General features: G+C 44.0%; 1 protein-coding gene across 4 annotated transcripts in view; it reads right to left on the minus strand.

Moving 5' to 3' along the window:
- The window catches only part of ADAMTS6 (ADAM metallopeptidase with thrombospondin type 1 motif 6), a 283,143-nt gene that overhangs the window by 229,218 nt on the left and 36,740 nt on the right, over window positions 1–17,185 (minus strand). For 2 of the 4 annotated variants that reach the window (XM_075590050.1, XM_075590029.1), the window contains 4 exons: window positions 16,820–16,988; window positions 13,386–13,600; window positions 4,015–4,098; window positions 2,618–2,763 (listed from right to left, as the gene is read on the minus strand). In XM_075590050.1, the coding sequence (XP_075446165.1) occupies window positions 2,618–2,763; window positions 4,015–4,098; window positions 13,386–13,600; window positions 16,820–16,988 (614 nt within the window). Of the gene's footprint in view, window positions 1–2,617; window positions 2,764–4,014; window positions 4,099–13,385; window positions 13,604–16,819; window positions 16,989–17,185 lie in introns of all 4 variants that reach the window. The other 2 variants (XM_075590040.1, XM_075590020.1) reach the window with 1 other exon arrangement.

The following is a 17,185-nucleotide window of genomic DNA, read 5'->3' on the forward strand; positions in this document are numbered from 1 at the left end:
CAAAGACCCGGGTGTATAACGTTTCTGAGAGGACACGATATTCCGCACGGACCCTCAAAGTACCCCAGCGCGCCAAGCAGATAAGCTTTGATTCTGTTTTATATTGTACAGTGTTATATTTGTGTCATATTGCAATAAACTGTTTGTATTTAGTGCGACCTAAGTGTGTTCTGTATTCCTGCGCTCCTTTACTAGATCTTGAATAATAATAATCGTAATAGGGAGACCCATTGGGAGAAAAGCGCTATTTTTATAGCGCTTTTCTCCCAATGGGTCTCAAAACACTTCACAAAAAAAAAAAAAGATAACATTAAATGCCTGGGTAAACAGGTAGGTCTTAAGCCTGTTTTTATAGATTTCCAGAGAGGGGGCTCTTGAACTGTGTGAGGCAAACTGTTCCAAAGAGTGTGAGCAGCGTGGCTAAAAGCTCGGGCCCAAAGGGAAATCAAGGAGATTCTGGGAACTGTTAGCCTAATGCCCCGCTGCACGCGCCCGCACGGCCGCCTTGCTTGCCGGCGGTGCGTGCAAGTTACTGCACCGCGATTTGCGGTCTGCAGATAACTTTTTCCAGCGCAGGGGGGGCGTGTCAAACGGGTCGGGGGGTCGTGTCAAACGGGTCGGGGGGCGGGCCAAAAGACAGAGCAGGGGCAGCTGCGAAGCGGGCACCGGAGGGAGATGTGGGGGGGGGGGGGCAGACGAAGAGGGAGAGCCATGCATGGATGGGGGGGGCTGAACTATGCACGGGAGAGGGAGAGCTATGATCGGCTGCCTGCCTAACTAACAGACTTCCCTCCTGTAGCTCCTTCCTCCTCCCCTCCTTCCCTTCTCATTGGCTGACACGTGCACCACGTGACGCGTCAGACCTGCAGAACACAAGCCGCTGGGAGCTCCGGCAGGCTGACGTGTCACAGCACGCAGTCAGCCGTGTCAGGAGGAGGCAGCGGGGGCAGCCACACATCAGGTAAGGGGTTGGTGGCCCGCATGCACGCGGCTGCGCGCACCGCCGACCGCAGCGGGGCCTCAGCCTTAGGAGTCAAGCCAATCTTGAAATAAATTTGCTATTTTACAGGCATCCAGTGCAGAGTGCGGAGAACAGGTGTCATGTGGCAAGAACAGGTCTGGTTAATTAACAACCTGACCGCAGCATTCTGCCCCAGCTGCAGGTAGTGCCAGCTGTTTTCCGGAAGACCCAGGTAGTGCATTGCAGTAGTCAAGGCAGGAGGACACAAAGACATGGACAAGCATAGTAAGATCCTCTGAGGGGATCACGTGCTTAATGCTGGCTATGTTCTTTAGGCAGAAGAATGAAGATTTGATCATAGCCGACACCTGATCTTTAAGACAATATCAAGACAACACCAAGATTCTGCACCAAGATTCTGCAGACGGACAGAGGTTAGCAACTGGGAGCCCCCAAGATTAAGGTCAGTTGGCCTAGCTGCTTTAAGGTTGACTTAAAGGTGGTGGAGGGCAGGTGTTTAGCGTGTACTGAGTTTGAGGGTGTTTCGTAGGTATGGGGCAGTGAAGGAAAAAGGACTAATCATGCTCCGATGCGTGGTATCGCACCCAAACCCAGCGTTAACCATCATAGACTTAGATGCCAGTTATGTGGGATTCCCTGCATCAGTGCCTGATGAATCTGCCCCAATTACCCTTATAGATTCAATCCACTCTACTCATCTTTAAAAATAAAGGTTTCCTTTCTTATTACCATGCAGTGGCTGCGTTCTTTAGCAATGACACTTTGCACATTCTCTAGTTGCTTTCTGGAGATATCAGTTGCTGTTGATGCCAGTGAAATAAAGAAGCAAAAACCCAGCAAAAAAAAACAGTTTTCGAAAAAGTAAAAACGACATATTAGATGCTACATAAATGCTAAAAGCTCCCTTACATTTTTATTTTGGTGGGGTGTTTGCTTCTTTAAAATAAAATTATACTTATGTATTTTGTGTGAAAGATGGATATTTTTATTCAGTAACGTTATCTTATCTGTAACATTTTGTTCTTCAACTTTATCAATTTGGGTAATGATGGCTGCATAATTATTTCACATGAAACGGCAACAAAAAAAGGCCTGAACATTTTGACACGTACACAGGGAGTCACTAAGCTCTGATGTGAAGTATCACACTGCAATCCAGTGCTAATGGCTGTTGACTTAAATGACAGTTAACACAGGATTTTGGTGCAATCCTCGTCATTGTGCAGAGGGAACAGCCCCCTTATAGTGTTGTTATAAAAGAAATTAGGTAAAGATAGTAAAATTCACTGTGAAAACTGAAACAATTGAAAGTGTAAAAAAAAAAAATATATATACAGTATATATATACATACATACTACTGTATATTCAACGGTTTATTTTTATTTTTTTGAAGCAACGTTTCAATCATCTACATGTCAACTTTTTCACATACCACTGCCATTAGTTTAGCAATTCTATGCCGGGGCCTTAAAAGCACAAAATGGGTTATTTAGACTTGTACTGGACCAAATCAAACTGAAGCCACATAGACGAAAGCCAGGACTAATGCCCACAATGCCTCTCTTTATACGTATCCTTAATCTAGGGAAACATATATTAATACCACATTTATACAGAAGCAAAGAGAATCCTACCTGGTAATAAGCACAGCATTGTCGTGGTGTGCAATGCCATTTTCTGGAATGGTGTTTCCGTCACTCTGGTGGGAGAGAATGGATTTCTGCCACTTACAGAAGCTATCGAGGGACTTGTCCGCATGGTGGTTTATCTCCAAGTTTGGCTGCAATACAACACGCATACCAGAAATGTTCTAAACAAATTACTAAGGTCAGTTGTTAAGCCGTTTGAAGACTAAAATAAGAGTATAATTAGAAGCAGTGGTTTCTAGGAATAATCTCTTCTTGCCAATATTTATCTCTATAAAATCTTACCTAGAGTTCAGCCAGTGTATTACTGAACAGGCATACTTCATGTTCCAAATGTAACAGTGATTATGTCAATATAGTCATTTCACATCATTGGCAGATGAAAAATTACACCAATCCATAATTATACAACGGTAACATAACTATACTAAAATTCTCCCATGTTATACAAATAGCATATAAACCAGCAGTAGCATCTACTAAACCACCCAACTATATTTGTTTACAATTCACACTCAATGATAGAATCAGTATAAATATTAAAACCCAGATAACATTTTGAGTAAAGGCCCTAGGAAGCCACACACCAGCCATCTGTTTGATAAGCTCTTATGTTGATTGAATATGCCAAAGGTTACTGCTTACGTTCCTCTGAGTTTCCTCTCATTACAGGAACTGTTGCAGTGTGTGTGGCTAATGGTGAGGAAAAGTCTGAAGCTCACTATATGGTCCGTTATAAGGTATAGAAACACACCAAAAAAAACAACAACTGGACTTATGTACTGATAAAGGCACAGTTCATGGGCAGAACCATCAGCTGATTTGACTAACTTTTATTTTTCTTTGTTTGTTTGTTGAAACATATGTAAAATTGGCAAGTCAGGAATATCACTCAAACTAAACAACTGCATTTTACCTACACCAAGAAGAGTATTCCCTTGTAGAGCTGAGCATAGTGCACATATGCACACAAGGTTCAGGTCATGCAAAGAATGGGCTCTGCAAATGCTCAGTGGTTGGTTCCAGAAGCACAGCCTGACATGGCAGTTTCTACAGAGCAGCATCTGACCCAAAGGCATAAAATCGTACAGCGCTTCGTCTGCTGGAAAATGTGCCAATGATGCTTTAAAGAATGTAACTGATAAGGAGATATCCAGTCTTACCATTGGTCATAGATCTCCAAGTTCAGTCATTGAGAGCAACAAAGGACGGATAAGGTTTTCAAGTCATCCCTAAGTTAATTGGTTAATTAGATAAAGCTTGGAAACCTGGCATATTCATTTCTGTTATGAACTAATCTTGGAAAGTGCTGGAGATTGTGCTAAGCACACGTCATTCTAATATTTTAGGGGTTCATAACTTATGTAGTAGCCGCCAGTTCTTACCTGATCTTCTGTGAGGACTATTAAACGAGTCACTATGATATTCACAACGTTTCCTAGGCTGGAATCACGGTAAAGTTTGGCAACCTGACCTCCAGAAAAGAAAAAAAGACACAAAGTCAGACAATAAAACAACTAGGGCAAACGTTTTTTCCAAAGAGGAAAAAGCTACATTTCATTGTGACTCAGCCATATAACTTAGTTTTGGTTTGGGGTTTTTTTCTAGTAAAAATTCAATTTTAAAAACAGAAATTTTAAAGCCAAAGCCCCACTAAGACATTCCTGTTTATTTTTCATCATGACGATATGCTTCATTATAAAATGATAAAGCAGTTCTACTTTTTAGTACATTTTAACACAAATATTTTTTCTAGTCAACTTTTTTTTCGAGTCAACTAACTGAGAAGCTGCTTTCTCAGTTAGTTACAAACCTAATCTCTAATAAGACAGTAAGTCCATTCTTTTTCTCCCTCCTGCACCCTGTATCCATCTCTGCCTCCTGCACTCACTGCTCTTCTCTATCTCTCTCTCTCTGATGGACCCACTAACTCTCTCTCTCTCCTGCACGCACGCACGCTCTCTCTCTCTCGCACCCACTGCTCCTCTTTCTCTCTGCCTGCTGCACCCACTGATCCTCTGTCTCTCTCTCCCTTCTGCACTCACTGCTCTTCTCTATCTCTCTCTCTGATGGACCCACTGCTCCTCTGTCTCACTCTCCCTGATAAACCCACTGCTCCTCTGTCTCACTCTCTCTGATGGACCCACTGCTCCTCTGTCTCTCTCTCCCTCCTGCACCCACTGCTCTTCTCTCTCTCTCTCTCTCTCTCTCTGATGGACCCATTGCTCCTCTGTCTCTCTCTCTGATGGACCCACTGCTCCTCTGTCTCTCTCTCTGATGGACCCACTACTCCTCTGTCTCTCTCTCTCTGATGGACCCATTGCTCCTCTGTCTCATTCTCTCTGATGTACCCACTGCTCCTCTGTCTCTCTCTCTGATGGACCCACTGCTCTTCTCTATCTCTCTCTCTCTCTGATGGACCCACTGCTCCTCTGTCTCACTCTCTCTGATGTACCCACTGCTCCTCTGTCTCTCTCTCTGATGGACCCACTGCTCCTGTCTCACTCTCTCTGATGGACCCACTGCTCCTCTGTCTCTCTCTCTCTCTCTGATGGACCCACTGCTCTCCTCTGTCTCTCTCTCTCTGATGGACCCACTGCTCCTCTGTCTCTCTCTCTGATGGACCCACTGCTCTTCTCTATCTCTCTCTCTCTGATGGACCCACTGCTCCTCTGTCTCACTCTCTCTGATGGACCCACTGCTCTTCTGTCTAACTCTCTCTGATGTACCCACTGCTCCTCTGTCTCTCTCTCTGATGGACCCACTGCTCCTCTGTCTCTCTCTCTGATGGACCCACTACTCCTCTGTCTCTCTCTCTCTGATTAACCCATTGCTCCTCTGTCTCATTCTCTCTGATGTACCCACTGCTCCTCTGTCTCTCTCTCTGATGGACCCACTGCTCTTCTCTATCTCTCTCTCTCTCTGATGGACCCACTGCTCCTCTGTCTCACTCTCTCTGATGTACCCACTGCTCCTCTGTCTCTCTCTCTGATGGACCCACTGCTCCTGTCTCACTCTCTCTGATGGACCCACTGCTCCTCTGTCTCTCTCTCTCTCTCTGATGGACCCACTGCTCTCCTCTGTCTCTCTCTCTCTGATGGACCCACTGCTCCTCTGTCTCTCTCTCTGATGGACCCACTGCTCTTCTCTATCTCTCTCTCTCTGATGGACCCACTGCTCCTCTGTCTCACTCTCTATGATGGACCCACTGCTCTTCTGTCTAACTCTCTCTGATGTACCCACTGCTCCTCTGTCTCTCTCTCTGATGGACCCACTGCTCCTCTGTCTCTCTCTCTCTGATGGACCCACTGCTCCTCTGTCTCTCTCTCTGATGGACCCACTGCTCCTCTGTCTCTCTCTCTCTGATGGACCCACTGCTCTTCTCTATCTCTCTCTCTATGATGGACCCACTGCTCCTCTGTCTCACTCTCTTTGATGTACCCACTGCTCCTCTGTCTCACTCTCTCTGATTTACCCACTGCTCCTCTGTCTCTCTCTCTCTGATGGACCCACTGCTCCTGTCTCACTCTCTCTGATGGACCCACTGCTCCTCTGTCTCTCTCTCTCTCTCTGATGGACCCACTGCTCTTCTCTATCTCTCTGATGGACCCACTGCTCCTCTGTCTCACTCTCTCTGATGGACCCACTGCTCCTCTGTCTCACTCTCTCTGATGGACCCACTGCTCCTCTGTCTCACTCTCTCTGCCTCCTGCACCCACTGCTCCTCTGTCTCACTTTCTCTGCCTCCTGCACCCACTGCTCTTCTCTCTCTTTGCCTCCTGCACCCAATGCTCTTCCACCCACTAACTCTCTCTCTCTCTGCCTCCTGCACCCACTAACTCTCTCTCTCTCTCTGCCTCCTGCACCCACTGCTCTTCTCTCTCTGCCTACTGCACCCACTGCTCTTCTCTCTCTCTGCCTCCTGCACCCACTAACTCTCTCTCTCCTCTCTCTGCCTCCTGCACCCACTAAGGCTGAATCCATGGTGACTCCAGCCGTGCGGAGGCGCGCTGAGGCTGAGGGAAAACGGCTGCTTTCCCTGGCCTTAGTTCGTGCGCTGTCCGGGGGTGTGTCGGGGGTGTGTCGGGAGGGCGGGCCAGTGACGTAATGGAGCTGGTTCGCCCTCATTGGGCAAACCGCTCACGTGACCGGCCCTGCCGAAACGAAAAAAAATTTACGTGCTACGCCTCCGCACACCTGCGGAAGCGTGCGCGAGCCCCTGCTAAAGCCGTTCTCATTGCGGCTGCAGGGGCTCACTGACAAGCGCCTAAGCCCTGACAATGGACTCAGCTTAACTCTCTCTCTGCCTCCTGCACCCACTAACTCTCTCTCTGCCTCCTGCACCCACTAACTCTCTCTCTCTGACTCCTGCACCAACTAACTCTCTCTCTCTCTGCCTCCTGCACCCACTAACTCTCTTTCTCTCTCTATCTCCCTCCCTCCCTGCTGCACCCACTGCTCCTCTCTCTCTCTGCCTGCTGCACCCACTGCTCTTCTCTCTCTCTGCCTCCTGCACCCACTGCTCCTCTCTCGCTCTGCCTCCTGCACCCACTACCCACTGCTCCTCTCTCGCTCTGCCTCCTGCACCCACTGCTCCACTCTCTCTCTGCCTGCTGCACCCACTGCTCCTCTTTCTGTCTCTCTGCCTCCTGCACCCACTGCTCCTCTCTCTCTCTCTGCCTCCTACACCCACTTCTCCTCTCTTTCTGTTTTCTGTATCCACTGCCTTTCTCTCTCTGCTATACACACACATTGCGTTAAAAAAAATACATATCTATGAATTAAATCCAAATACAATAATTGAATAACTGAAATAAAAAATATAAAATTGAAATACAGTAACTCTTTTTTGGTTTAAGTTTATATTTATATAAAGCTGCAAAGAAAGAAGCGCAGGAAATAACTTCCTATGGTGAAGTATGTCTATATAGAAACACTAGTTGGGTTTTTATGGCCCACCGGAGCATCCATAGGCCCTAGTGACATCCCCAGGACACGATCCAGAAGATCTAACGCTGAGGCTCATGCAGCGAGGAGCTGAGGAAGGACAGAGGTGTACCAAGATCATGCAGAGAGGAGGAAGGACAGAGGTGTACCAAGATCATGCAGAGAGGAGGAAGGACAGAGGTGTACCAAGATCATGCAGAGAGGAGGAAGGACGAAGGTGTACCAAGATCATGCAGAGAGGAGGAAGGACGGAGGTGTACCAAGATCATGCAGAGAGGAGGAAGGACGGAGGTGTACCAAGATCATGCAGAGAGGAGGAAGGACGGAGGTGTACCAAGATCATGCAGAGAGGAGGAAGGACAGAGGTGTACCAAGATCATGCAGAGAGGAGGAAGGACGGAAGTGTACCAAGATCATGCAGAGAGGAGGAAGGACAGAGGTGTACCAAGATCATGCAGAGAGGAGGAAGGACAGAGGTGTACCAAGATCATGCAGAGAGGAGGAAGGACGGAGGTGTACCAAGATCATGCAGAGAGGAGGAAGGACAGAGGTGTACCAAGATCATGCAGAGAGGAGGAAGGACGGAGGTGTACCAAGATCATGCAGAGAGGAGGAAGGACGAAGGTGTACCAAGATCATGCAGAGAGGAGGAAGGACAGAGGTGTACCAAGATCATGCAGAGAGGAGGAAGGACAGAGGTGTACCAAGATCATGCAGAGAAGAGGAAGGACAGAGGTGTACCAAGATCATGCAGAGAGGAGGAAGAACAGAGGTGTACCAAGATCATGCAGAGAGGAGGAAGGACGAAGGTGTACCAAGATCATGCAGAGAGGAGGAAGGACAGAGGTGTACCAAGATCATGCAGAGAGGAGAAAGGACGAAGGTGTACCAAGATCATGCAGAGAGGAGGAAGGACAGAGGTGTACCAAGATCATGCAGAGAGGAGGAAGGACAGAGGTGTACCAAGATCATGCAGAGAGGAGGAAGGACAGAGGTGTACCAAGATCATGCAGAGAGGAGGAAGGACAGAGGTGTACCAAGATCATGCAGAGAGGAGGAAGGACAGAGGTGTACCAAGATCATGCAGAGAGGAGGAAGGACAGAGGTGTACCAAGATCATGCAGAGAAGAGGAAGGACAGAGGTGTACCAAGATCAGGACGCAGGTCTGAGGAGCCAGGGTTTGCTCTACATATGCACACTTTCATAGAAACGTTTGTGAGTGTCCAGTTTGGAGTTTTGATTCTGCTGATTTATACTTTATAAAGACATACTTCACAGTAGGAAGTTATTTTCTGCGCTTCTTTCTTTGTAGCTACAAATTTCTTGGAGGTGGTACAGTAGGAAGACCCCTCAACATACAGGAGCAGCATTTAAGGACTTTCTCATATATTGATTCTTGCCAAGAACATTGAAAGCGTTTATTTTATTTTTAAATGTGTTTATTTGTGCCATTTTTATTTATATTTCTGTTTCTATTTTTATATTCATTTCTATTTTTAGGCTTGCTGTGCCTTCATGCTTGTATTTGCAATTTTGGGAGTATCCCTTTGAGCGCTAGTTAGTATTTTTTCACAGTTCTCCTATATATATTTTATATATTATATACAGTTGTGCGAAAAAGAAAGTATGCCCTCGCTGATTTCTATGGTTATACATATCAGGACATAATAACAATCATCTGTTCCTTAGCCGGTCTTAAAATTAGGTCAATACAACCTCAGATGAACAACACATGACATATTACACCGTGTCATGATTTATTTAATAAAAGTAAAGCCAACATGGAGAATCCATGTGTGAAAAACTAAGTACACCTTATGATTCAATAGCTTGTAGAACCACCTTTAGCAGCAATAACTTGAAGTAATCGTTTTCTGTATGACTTTATCAGTCTCTCACATCGTTGTGGAGGAATTTTGTCCCACTCTTCTTTACAACGTTGCTTCAGTTCATTGAGGTTTGTGGGCATTTGTTTATGCACAGCTCTCTTAAGCGCCAGCCAAAGCATTTCAATCGGGTTGAGGTCTGGACTTTGACTGGGTTATTGCAACACCTTGATTCTTTTCTTTTTCGGCCATTCTGTTGTAGATTTGCTGGTGTGCTTGGGATCATTGTCCTGTTGCATGACCCAATTTCGGCCAAGCTTTAGCTGTCGGACAGATGGCCTCACATTTGACTCTAGAATACTTCGGTATACATAGGAGTTCATGGTCGACTCAATGACTGCAAGGTTCCCAGGTCCTGTGGCTACAAAACAAGCCCAAATCATCACCCCTCCACCACTGTGCTTGACAGTTGGTATGAGGTGTTTGTGCTGATATGCTGTATTTAGTTTTCACCAAACGTGGTGCTGTGCATTATGGCCAAACATCTCCACTTTGGTCTCGTCTGTCCAAAGGACATTGTTCCAGAAGTCTTGTGGTTTGTTCAGATGCAACTTTGCAAACCTAAGCCGTGCTGCCATGTTCTTTATAGAGAGAAGAGGCTTTCTCCTGGCAACTCTTTTAAACAAACCATACTTGTTCAGTCTTTTTCTAATTGTACTGTCATGAACTTTAACATTTAACATGCTAACTGAGGCCTGTACAGCCTGAGATGTAACTCTTGGTTTTTTTGCAATTTCTCTGAGCATTGCACGGCCTGACCTTGGGGTGAATTTGCTGGGACGTCCACTCCTGGGAAGATTGGCAACTGTCTTGAATGTTTTCCACTTTTGAATAATCTTTCTCACTGTAGAATGATGAACTTTAAATTGTTTGGAAATGGCCTTACAGCCCTTCGCAGATTGATGGGCAGCAACAATTGCTTCTCTAAGATCATTGCTGATGTCTTTCCTCCTTGGCATTGTGTTAACACACACCTGAATGCTCCAGACCAGCAAACTGCTAAAACTTCGGCTTTTATAGAGGTGGTCACACTTGCTGATGATCAATTAATCAAGGGCATTTGATTAGCAGCACCTGTCTGCTACTTAGCATCTTATTTCCTATGGAAGCAGTAAGGGTGTACTCAGTTTTTCACACATAGCTTCTTCATTTTGGCTTTAGTTTTGTTAAATAAATCATGACATGATATGTCATGTGTTGTTGTTCATCTGTTCTTGTATTTACCTAATTTTAATACCTGCTAAGGAACAGTTGATTGTTATTATGTCCTGATATGTAAAACCATAGAATTCAAAGAGGGTGTACTTTCTTTTTCACACCACTGCATGCCCCCCCCCCCCCCTTGTGTGATTCACTCTGTATTAGAAATGCCAAGCTCTGCGCCCAGACACCCCTTCGTCCCCCCCAATCCGTGGCTCTTGCCTCCAGCTCCGCTAGAAGCATCTACATCTGTTTAATAATTAAAGAATCAAAGAATATCTTAGTATTTAGTAATAATGTATTTAGCATTAATAAAGAACAGAAATTGGTGTGCAAAAACGGTTTTGGTAAAATGCAGTGGTAGAATATCGCGTTAGAATGATGCTGGCAAAAGTAGATCCTAAGTACAGTAGCTGAGTCTGAGCACCCTGATCTACAGGAAATGCCGAAAAAAATCATATGTCATGTGTTTAGGTTAATATTATATTACTATTATTGTAGTTTGAACATTGCTCGCACCCAAAACTTTAACATTTAGACAGCACTTAGGGGTACAAACACCCTCAGCATTAAAAGGGTTAAATTATGGAACAGCCTTAAAAAATGGAATAGCGCCTGTTACTGTACATTGCTGAGCGCTGTCACTTTATTAACTCAAACACGGAAAAGATTCCCTCGCCATTTCTAGCTCTCGGTGCTGCCTCTGGGAGGCCCGTAATGTGTCCGCTCAGTTAGCATTTGATTGTATAAGATAAAATGTGTATTATGATTGATATGAAATGAGCTGAGCAATTGACCCCTTAATAAAGAGGAAGGGTGACGGTTACGCATTCCCAATCATTTCTTTGGAAATCTTTTACTTCTTTGAGTTAATTATATTCTGCCAAAGCATTAAACCACGGAACTGCCATCTTAAAGCAGCAAAACGTGAAAAGTTCTGTTTTTTTTTTAATAAATCAGTTTTGTAGTATTAGATAATACTGGCTGCATTTTTTTTAAACTCATAATGCCATTTTATATGATTTTTGTAATGTACTGATCATCCTTTGGTTGCTACAGCAACCATTTAGAAAGTCTGATGCACTTCCTCTTTTGAAACAGGATCTGACATGCACCTTTTTGTGCTCTGCCCTTTGGCAGCAAAGTATCACAAACAGATCTGTTGCTGTGTTCCAAACAGCAGACTGTCTATTACTCTTGTAAGCTGTAACAATAGTGTGTTACACTTAATAATATAATGTTGCATATCAGCTGCAACATTTCACTGACTATAGCATAGAGTCAAGAGGTGACCGTTTCGTAAGGCACACAATCGGGATTTTGACAGATTTATAACAGGAGCAACAAATGATTGCCAGTTTCGGCAAGAATCTAGAATTATACACTGTCATATGCTTTATATATAAAAATAAGGAGAAAAGGAAAAAAAGAGGGGGGAATGTAGCATTGCTGCTTTAATATCACTACATCAACTATACTGATTTTACATTTTCACATTATTGCAAGTTCATCATGTGTTGCGAAATGGCTTTAAAGTAACACAAAGCCCTTATTTTTTTTTTATTGCATTATTATGATTTACTTTACCTATCCTATCCCTCATTATTTGTATTTAATTGCTGCAGATTGATTTGCCTCGATGAACAATTACAACAACATCCTCTCCAAAACGGGAAGTTTCCTCTCATTCCAGATCAGCAGAGCAAGTTCCTGCTTTAAAAGCACCGGTCTCCATGCAGCTACAGTATGTATACAGTATTGAAAAGGCAATGGAGCTAAAGCACATTTGTCTAATTGTGACATGTCAAGAACTGAAATCATTGAGACTTTATGGGTCTGGACCACAAAAAGGGAATTTGAATGGGGGCGTATTGATTGACTTGTATCAGTGAGACTTTAATGCAGTCTCTGAAGCTGATTATGCTACAAATCAGTCAGACTCACAGTAAATACCAAAGACATGACATACAGTATCTGCTAATGATTTCAGATAATGTGATTGTTTCTGAGCGCCACTGAACATACTAGGAAACCATGCAGTTACTACGGTGCACCTTCCACAGTGTCAGTGCACCTGGGGAAAGCAGTCAATTCCCCAATTGTTGTCATCTTTAATGAGCCCCACAAACATTAGATGGCACTCCTGGGACACACTGCTTCACAACAAAGCCTCTCTGGAAGGAAAGGGTTTGGGGAGAAATCCTGACTTTCCACAGTACGTATTGGAAAATGACGGGTTTCATGTTTTTGCAGTTTGGCTTTCAGGACTATATATTTAGAAAACAGAAACAGCATTTTTTTGTTATTAGACAATAATTAACCGTATGTATCACAGGGCTAAGTGCTTTCCGTTTGCAATGTTTGGTAATTAGTGAGACTTGGGCTTTAAAGCAGCGTATAAAGCCCTTTTCATTTAAACCACACTGGTATTAATAAGACAAAGTAATGGAGTTATTTTGATTTCATACAGTGGCCCCCTATTCAAAATACTGTGACGCTGTCCAACGGGAAATATTTAGGTCCCATTCTTTTGAATGTCACTGATCTCATCTCCAGCATACGGCTTCCAAGCATACTGAGTAGGGGCCACTGAGACTTCACAGAAGTTTATGAGACCACTGATTATAAATGAAAAGTAGAAGGGATGGGAGATTCCCTTCAAGTTAGTGACACCTCGCAGCTCTGCTGATTGCATCAACAATGAAGAAGGGGTCAAACTTACAATATTCATTACGCTCAGTATGTAGTGTTCAATGTCCTTGCGGCCGTGGTATCCCACCATCATTTTGTCAGCCACTACCAGCGTCTCCACGAATCGCTCAATACTGACTGATCTCCTCTGCCGGCGAGGACCACTCTCTGTGTCATTGTCTGATGGCGTGGTTGGGACAGAGAGTGTGTGGTTTAGCCACCAGGGCTTGTTGCTGCCTGTGAGGTCTTCTAGGAAACAAACAAGACTCCACGTGAGCGGATACTAACAATCTCATGTGGGCTTCAGCTTGAAGGGCAGTCACTAGCAGAGACCACAGAGCATAATTATCCCCTTTGCTACCAGGGGAACCTGACATTTGTTTCTAGCTCTTCTCATAGCAAAAGGTTAAAAGTGCAGCACAGCAAAGAAGGCAAAAAAACATATATTTGTTAAACAACTTCTCAATAATCACTGTAATGCTGCATCCATACTCCCAGCGACAAAAGGCCGTACCTCTTTGAGGCAGGCCATAGAGCATGCGATGAAGCGCGACACTGCTCACGATTTTGGAGGAAACAACATTTTTTTATTTTGTCGCGTGACGGCCAGTTCACGTGAGCGGTTTATCCAATGAGGGCAAAGCGCTCACGTGACGTCACGGCCAAGTCTCCGACTCGCCTCCTCATCGCGTCTCCCCTTCCCCATCCCAAAGGCCACGGTTCGCCCCTGGGGCAGGCGAGCCCAACGCGCTCCGTCACGCGCGTGCCTACTATATTAGCGGCCTAATTGGCTTCCTGATAGAAAGATAGCCTTAAAGGGACAAATGTACTTATTGTATCAAGTAAAAAATAAATGTTTTTATTCCCAATGTGCCCTTTGAAATGTATTATCTTATTAATTACTGAATGTCCTCCCCTTTAATGCAGCAATACATGATGCTCACATTTTGTTTTCTTATTTAAACCAGGAGGTCACCTTAGGTCTAGAGTGATGAGCACAAAAAATTACACATATCACGGGAACCAAGGGGCTGACTCTTGAGGTTTGGGGACCATGGATGAATGTATGTATGTATGTATGTATGTAGAATATCTTTATTTATATAGCGCCATCCAGGTACATAGCGCTGTACAATACAAGTGACATAATATTATAACACAATGGGAATAACCGCTTCAGACAAAAAAATAGGAAAAGGAGCCCCGGCTCCGAAGAGCTTACAATCTATGTGGTAAGTGGGGAGAACTTACAGAGACAGTAGGAGGATGTTCTGCCATAGGGCCATGGTCAGTGCATATATACCCATGGATGACCTCTGAAGGAATCCCTATCTAGGCAAGCTATACAGTTGCTGCTTTAAGCTGATTGGTTAAGGATGCCATCATAATTGCTACAGTGTTTTCAGAACATTTGGAAGACATTTAGATGCACTTCTGGGTTACTTGTCTTTCCTCACAGAACACAGGGAATACGTGCAGGGAAACCCTTTCCCTGGAGGCACAAATAGATGTATGTATGTTTTTATAGCACCCATCAGGTACAGAGCACTTTGCCATTTATACAAACATTACAATACAGGGAATATAATAATACAGATCAGATAGGTGCTACATAAATGTAGCATTCGGAGAAAGGAGCCCTTGCCCCGAAGGCCTTACAATATAATTGAGTATGAATTAGATCACACGTTTAAAGTGTTTTATTAAAATACTTATTCGATTAATTAAAAAAAGGTACCATTACCTAAATTTCCTCTCCAATTGAATAAAAGCGTTGTGTGGTTGTGAAAACTGCAGCATTTGCCTATACGTGCTCTATGCGTCCAATAAAAATGATTACATTAAAAATAAATCTGATCATTTTGTTTTTTATGGGATACTATTATTCATTAACTACTGAGAGTAACTCAGAAGACCGCTGTGCCATGTCCTATAAACCACACATATCTCGCCCTTCTGTTTTATTTCATGTTCAGTTAGGTAATTTGTATTATACCTAACTGGAAATCCCTGCAGGTAAACAAGGGAGCTGATTATTATTTAGTCTGCGCCCCCCCATGCCTGCTTTCACCCCCCCCTGCTTGCGCCCTCCCCCTTACCTTGTCTCCGGCGTTTCTGATGTCACAACATCATGTGACGTCACGTTCCCATGGCAGCGCAACGTCATGTGACCCGTTGCCGTGGTGATGCGTCGCCAGAAGCCGCGGGGACAAGCTAAGTGACATACAGAGGCCTTGTGCGCTCCCCCGGGATTTAATTTAAATGCTGTGGGGAAGAGCGCGAGGCCTCTATAAGCAGTTGCGCCCGCTCCCTCAGAAAATGTTGCACCCCACCCCCAGTTTGCGCACCCCTGGAATAGACGGTATACCTAATATTGTACTAGGAATCAGGTTTACCATAAACAGTAATGTATGAAAGGAGGGTTTCCCTTTGCCACTAAGAAATAAGATTAGGGACTACGATTCCGTTGGGATCCTTCCAGCCCCAGAACGTCTCCTCCTGATTAAAAGGGTAACCCAGTGCACTGCACAGCTCACTTCCAGAAGAGAGGTGACCTTAACATACAGACCCTTTGATCAGTGTTTCTGATCTCCAATGCACAATAATATGAGTCCATAAAGCTAGTAGTACTCTCTCTACTGGGGTATACAGAAGGTCATTTACAGCAGAAAAAGTAATCATTATTGGGAGTTCTTATACATGTTGGACAGAAAGTTGCGGTCATGTAATGTTTTTATGTGTTGCATTCACTTGGGGAGCAATTCTGGGATTGAAATTACAAATTTGGCAAAGGGGAAAGAGAGAAAAAAAGGTGTCGGCACTGTGCTCCCGTGCAGAAGATTACAATACTTACACCCATTAAAAAACCTACATAAGCACTATTTTTAAAATATCTTGGTCAGGTACCTCTTACCTGTGGAACAAGGATTACGGTCCTACAGAATGGTACCTCTCCCCTCCTGTGCATTCTAAGGCCCTTATTCTATAAGGTGTGATAAGCACAAACGACGTACTATTGCAGGAACGTCAATGGGGATTTTCATACGATAGCACGTCATCTGCGCTTATCACACCTTATAGAATAAGTGCCTATGCCTTAGATGCCGAAGAGAGAAAGGAGGTGGGAAGCAAAGGGAAAACAAGCACAGTGCTCTTGTAAGATATTGTAAGGATAGGTATAGATGTTCTCATACCGATGAACATAGCCATGAATGATGGTGCAGACCAACATACGGTTGGCAAACCACCAGTTTATGCTTTATTTATGTGATAAAAACAGGAAGGGAGGGAAATATATTTCACATGAAAAAGACGTGGATGTTCGTTATCTAGAAGTAGTGGCACTTTTTGCCACCCAACCTTACTCTGATCCCATATTGTACGAAACGATTGATATTTTGTTTGCTCGCGTTGTTTTGCATTTGATCACCACCAAAGTGACTACAAACTCCACACGTATCTTACCTTTCACACCACAGTGTGCCTGGTTGCTTGAATGTCGTTGATGGATGGCAGACTTTCTGTAAATAACATGAGGGTGGCCCCTTTCATAGTTAAAGTGATTGGAGTTTTCAGTTAAGTTGTCTAAAGGCTCAATAAAATACTCTTCATCTTCGGTAGCGATAACGCCATGCTTGGAGGAGAAAGAATAAAAAAGGATTTACTATTTAGACAAACAGTTGTGCTCTTTGTATTAAAACGGATATGCTCTGTGTGTTAAATCTGCAGACCAAGCAATATCCTACTGTTTTTTTTTAATAAATCAGTTCTGTATTATGAGAAAATACTTGTAGCATTTTTTTTAACAACTCTGAATTACATTTTTAATGT

This window comes from Ascaphus truei, chromosome 1 (assembly GCF_040206685.1).
Source record: "Ascaphus truei isolate aAscTru1 chromosome 1, aAscTru1.hap1, whole genome shotgun sequence".
Classification (NCBI taxonomy): Eukaryota; Metazoa; Chordata; class Amphibia; order Anura; family Ascaphidae; genus Ascaphus; species Ascaphus truei.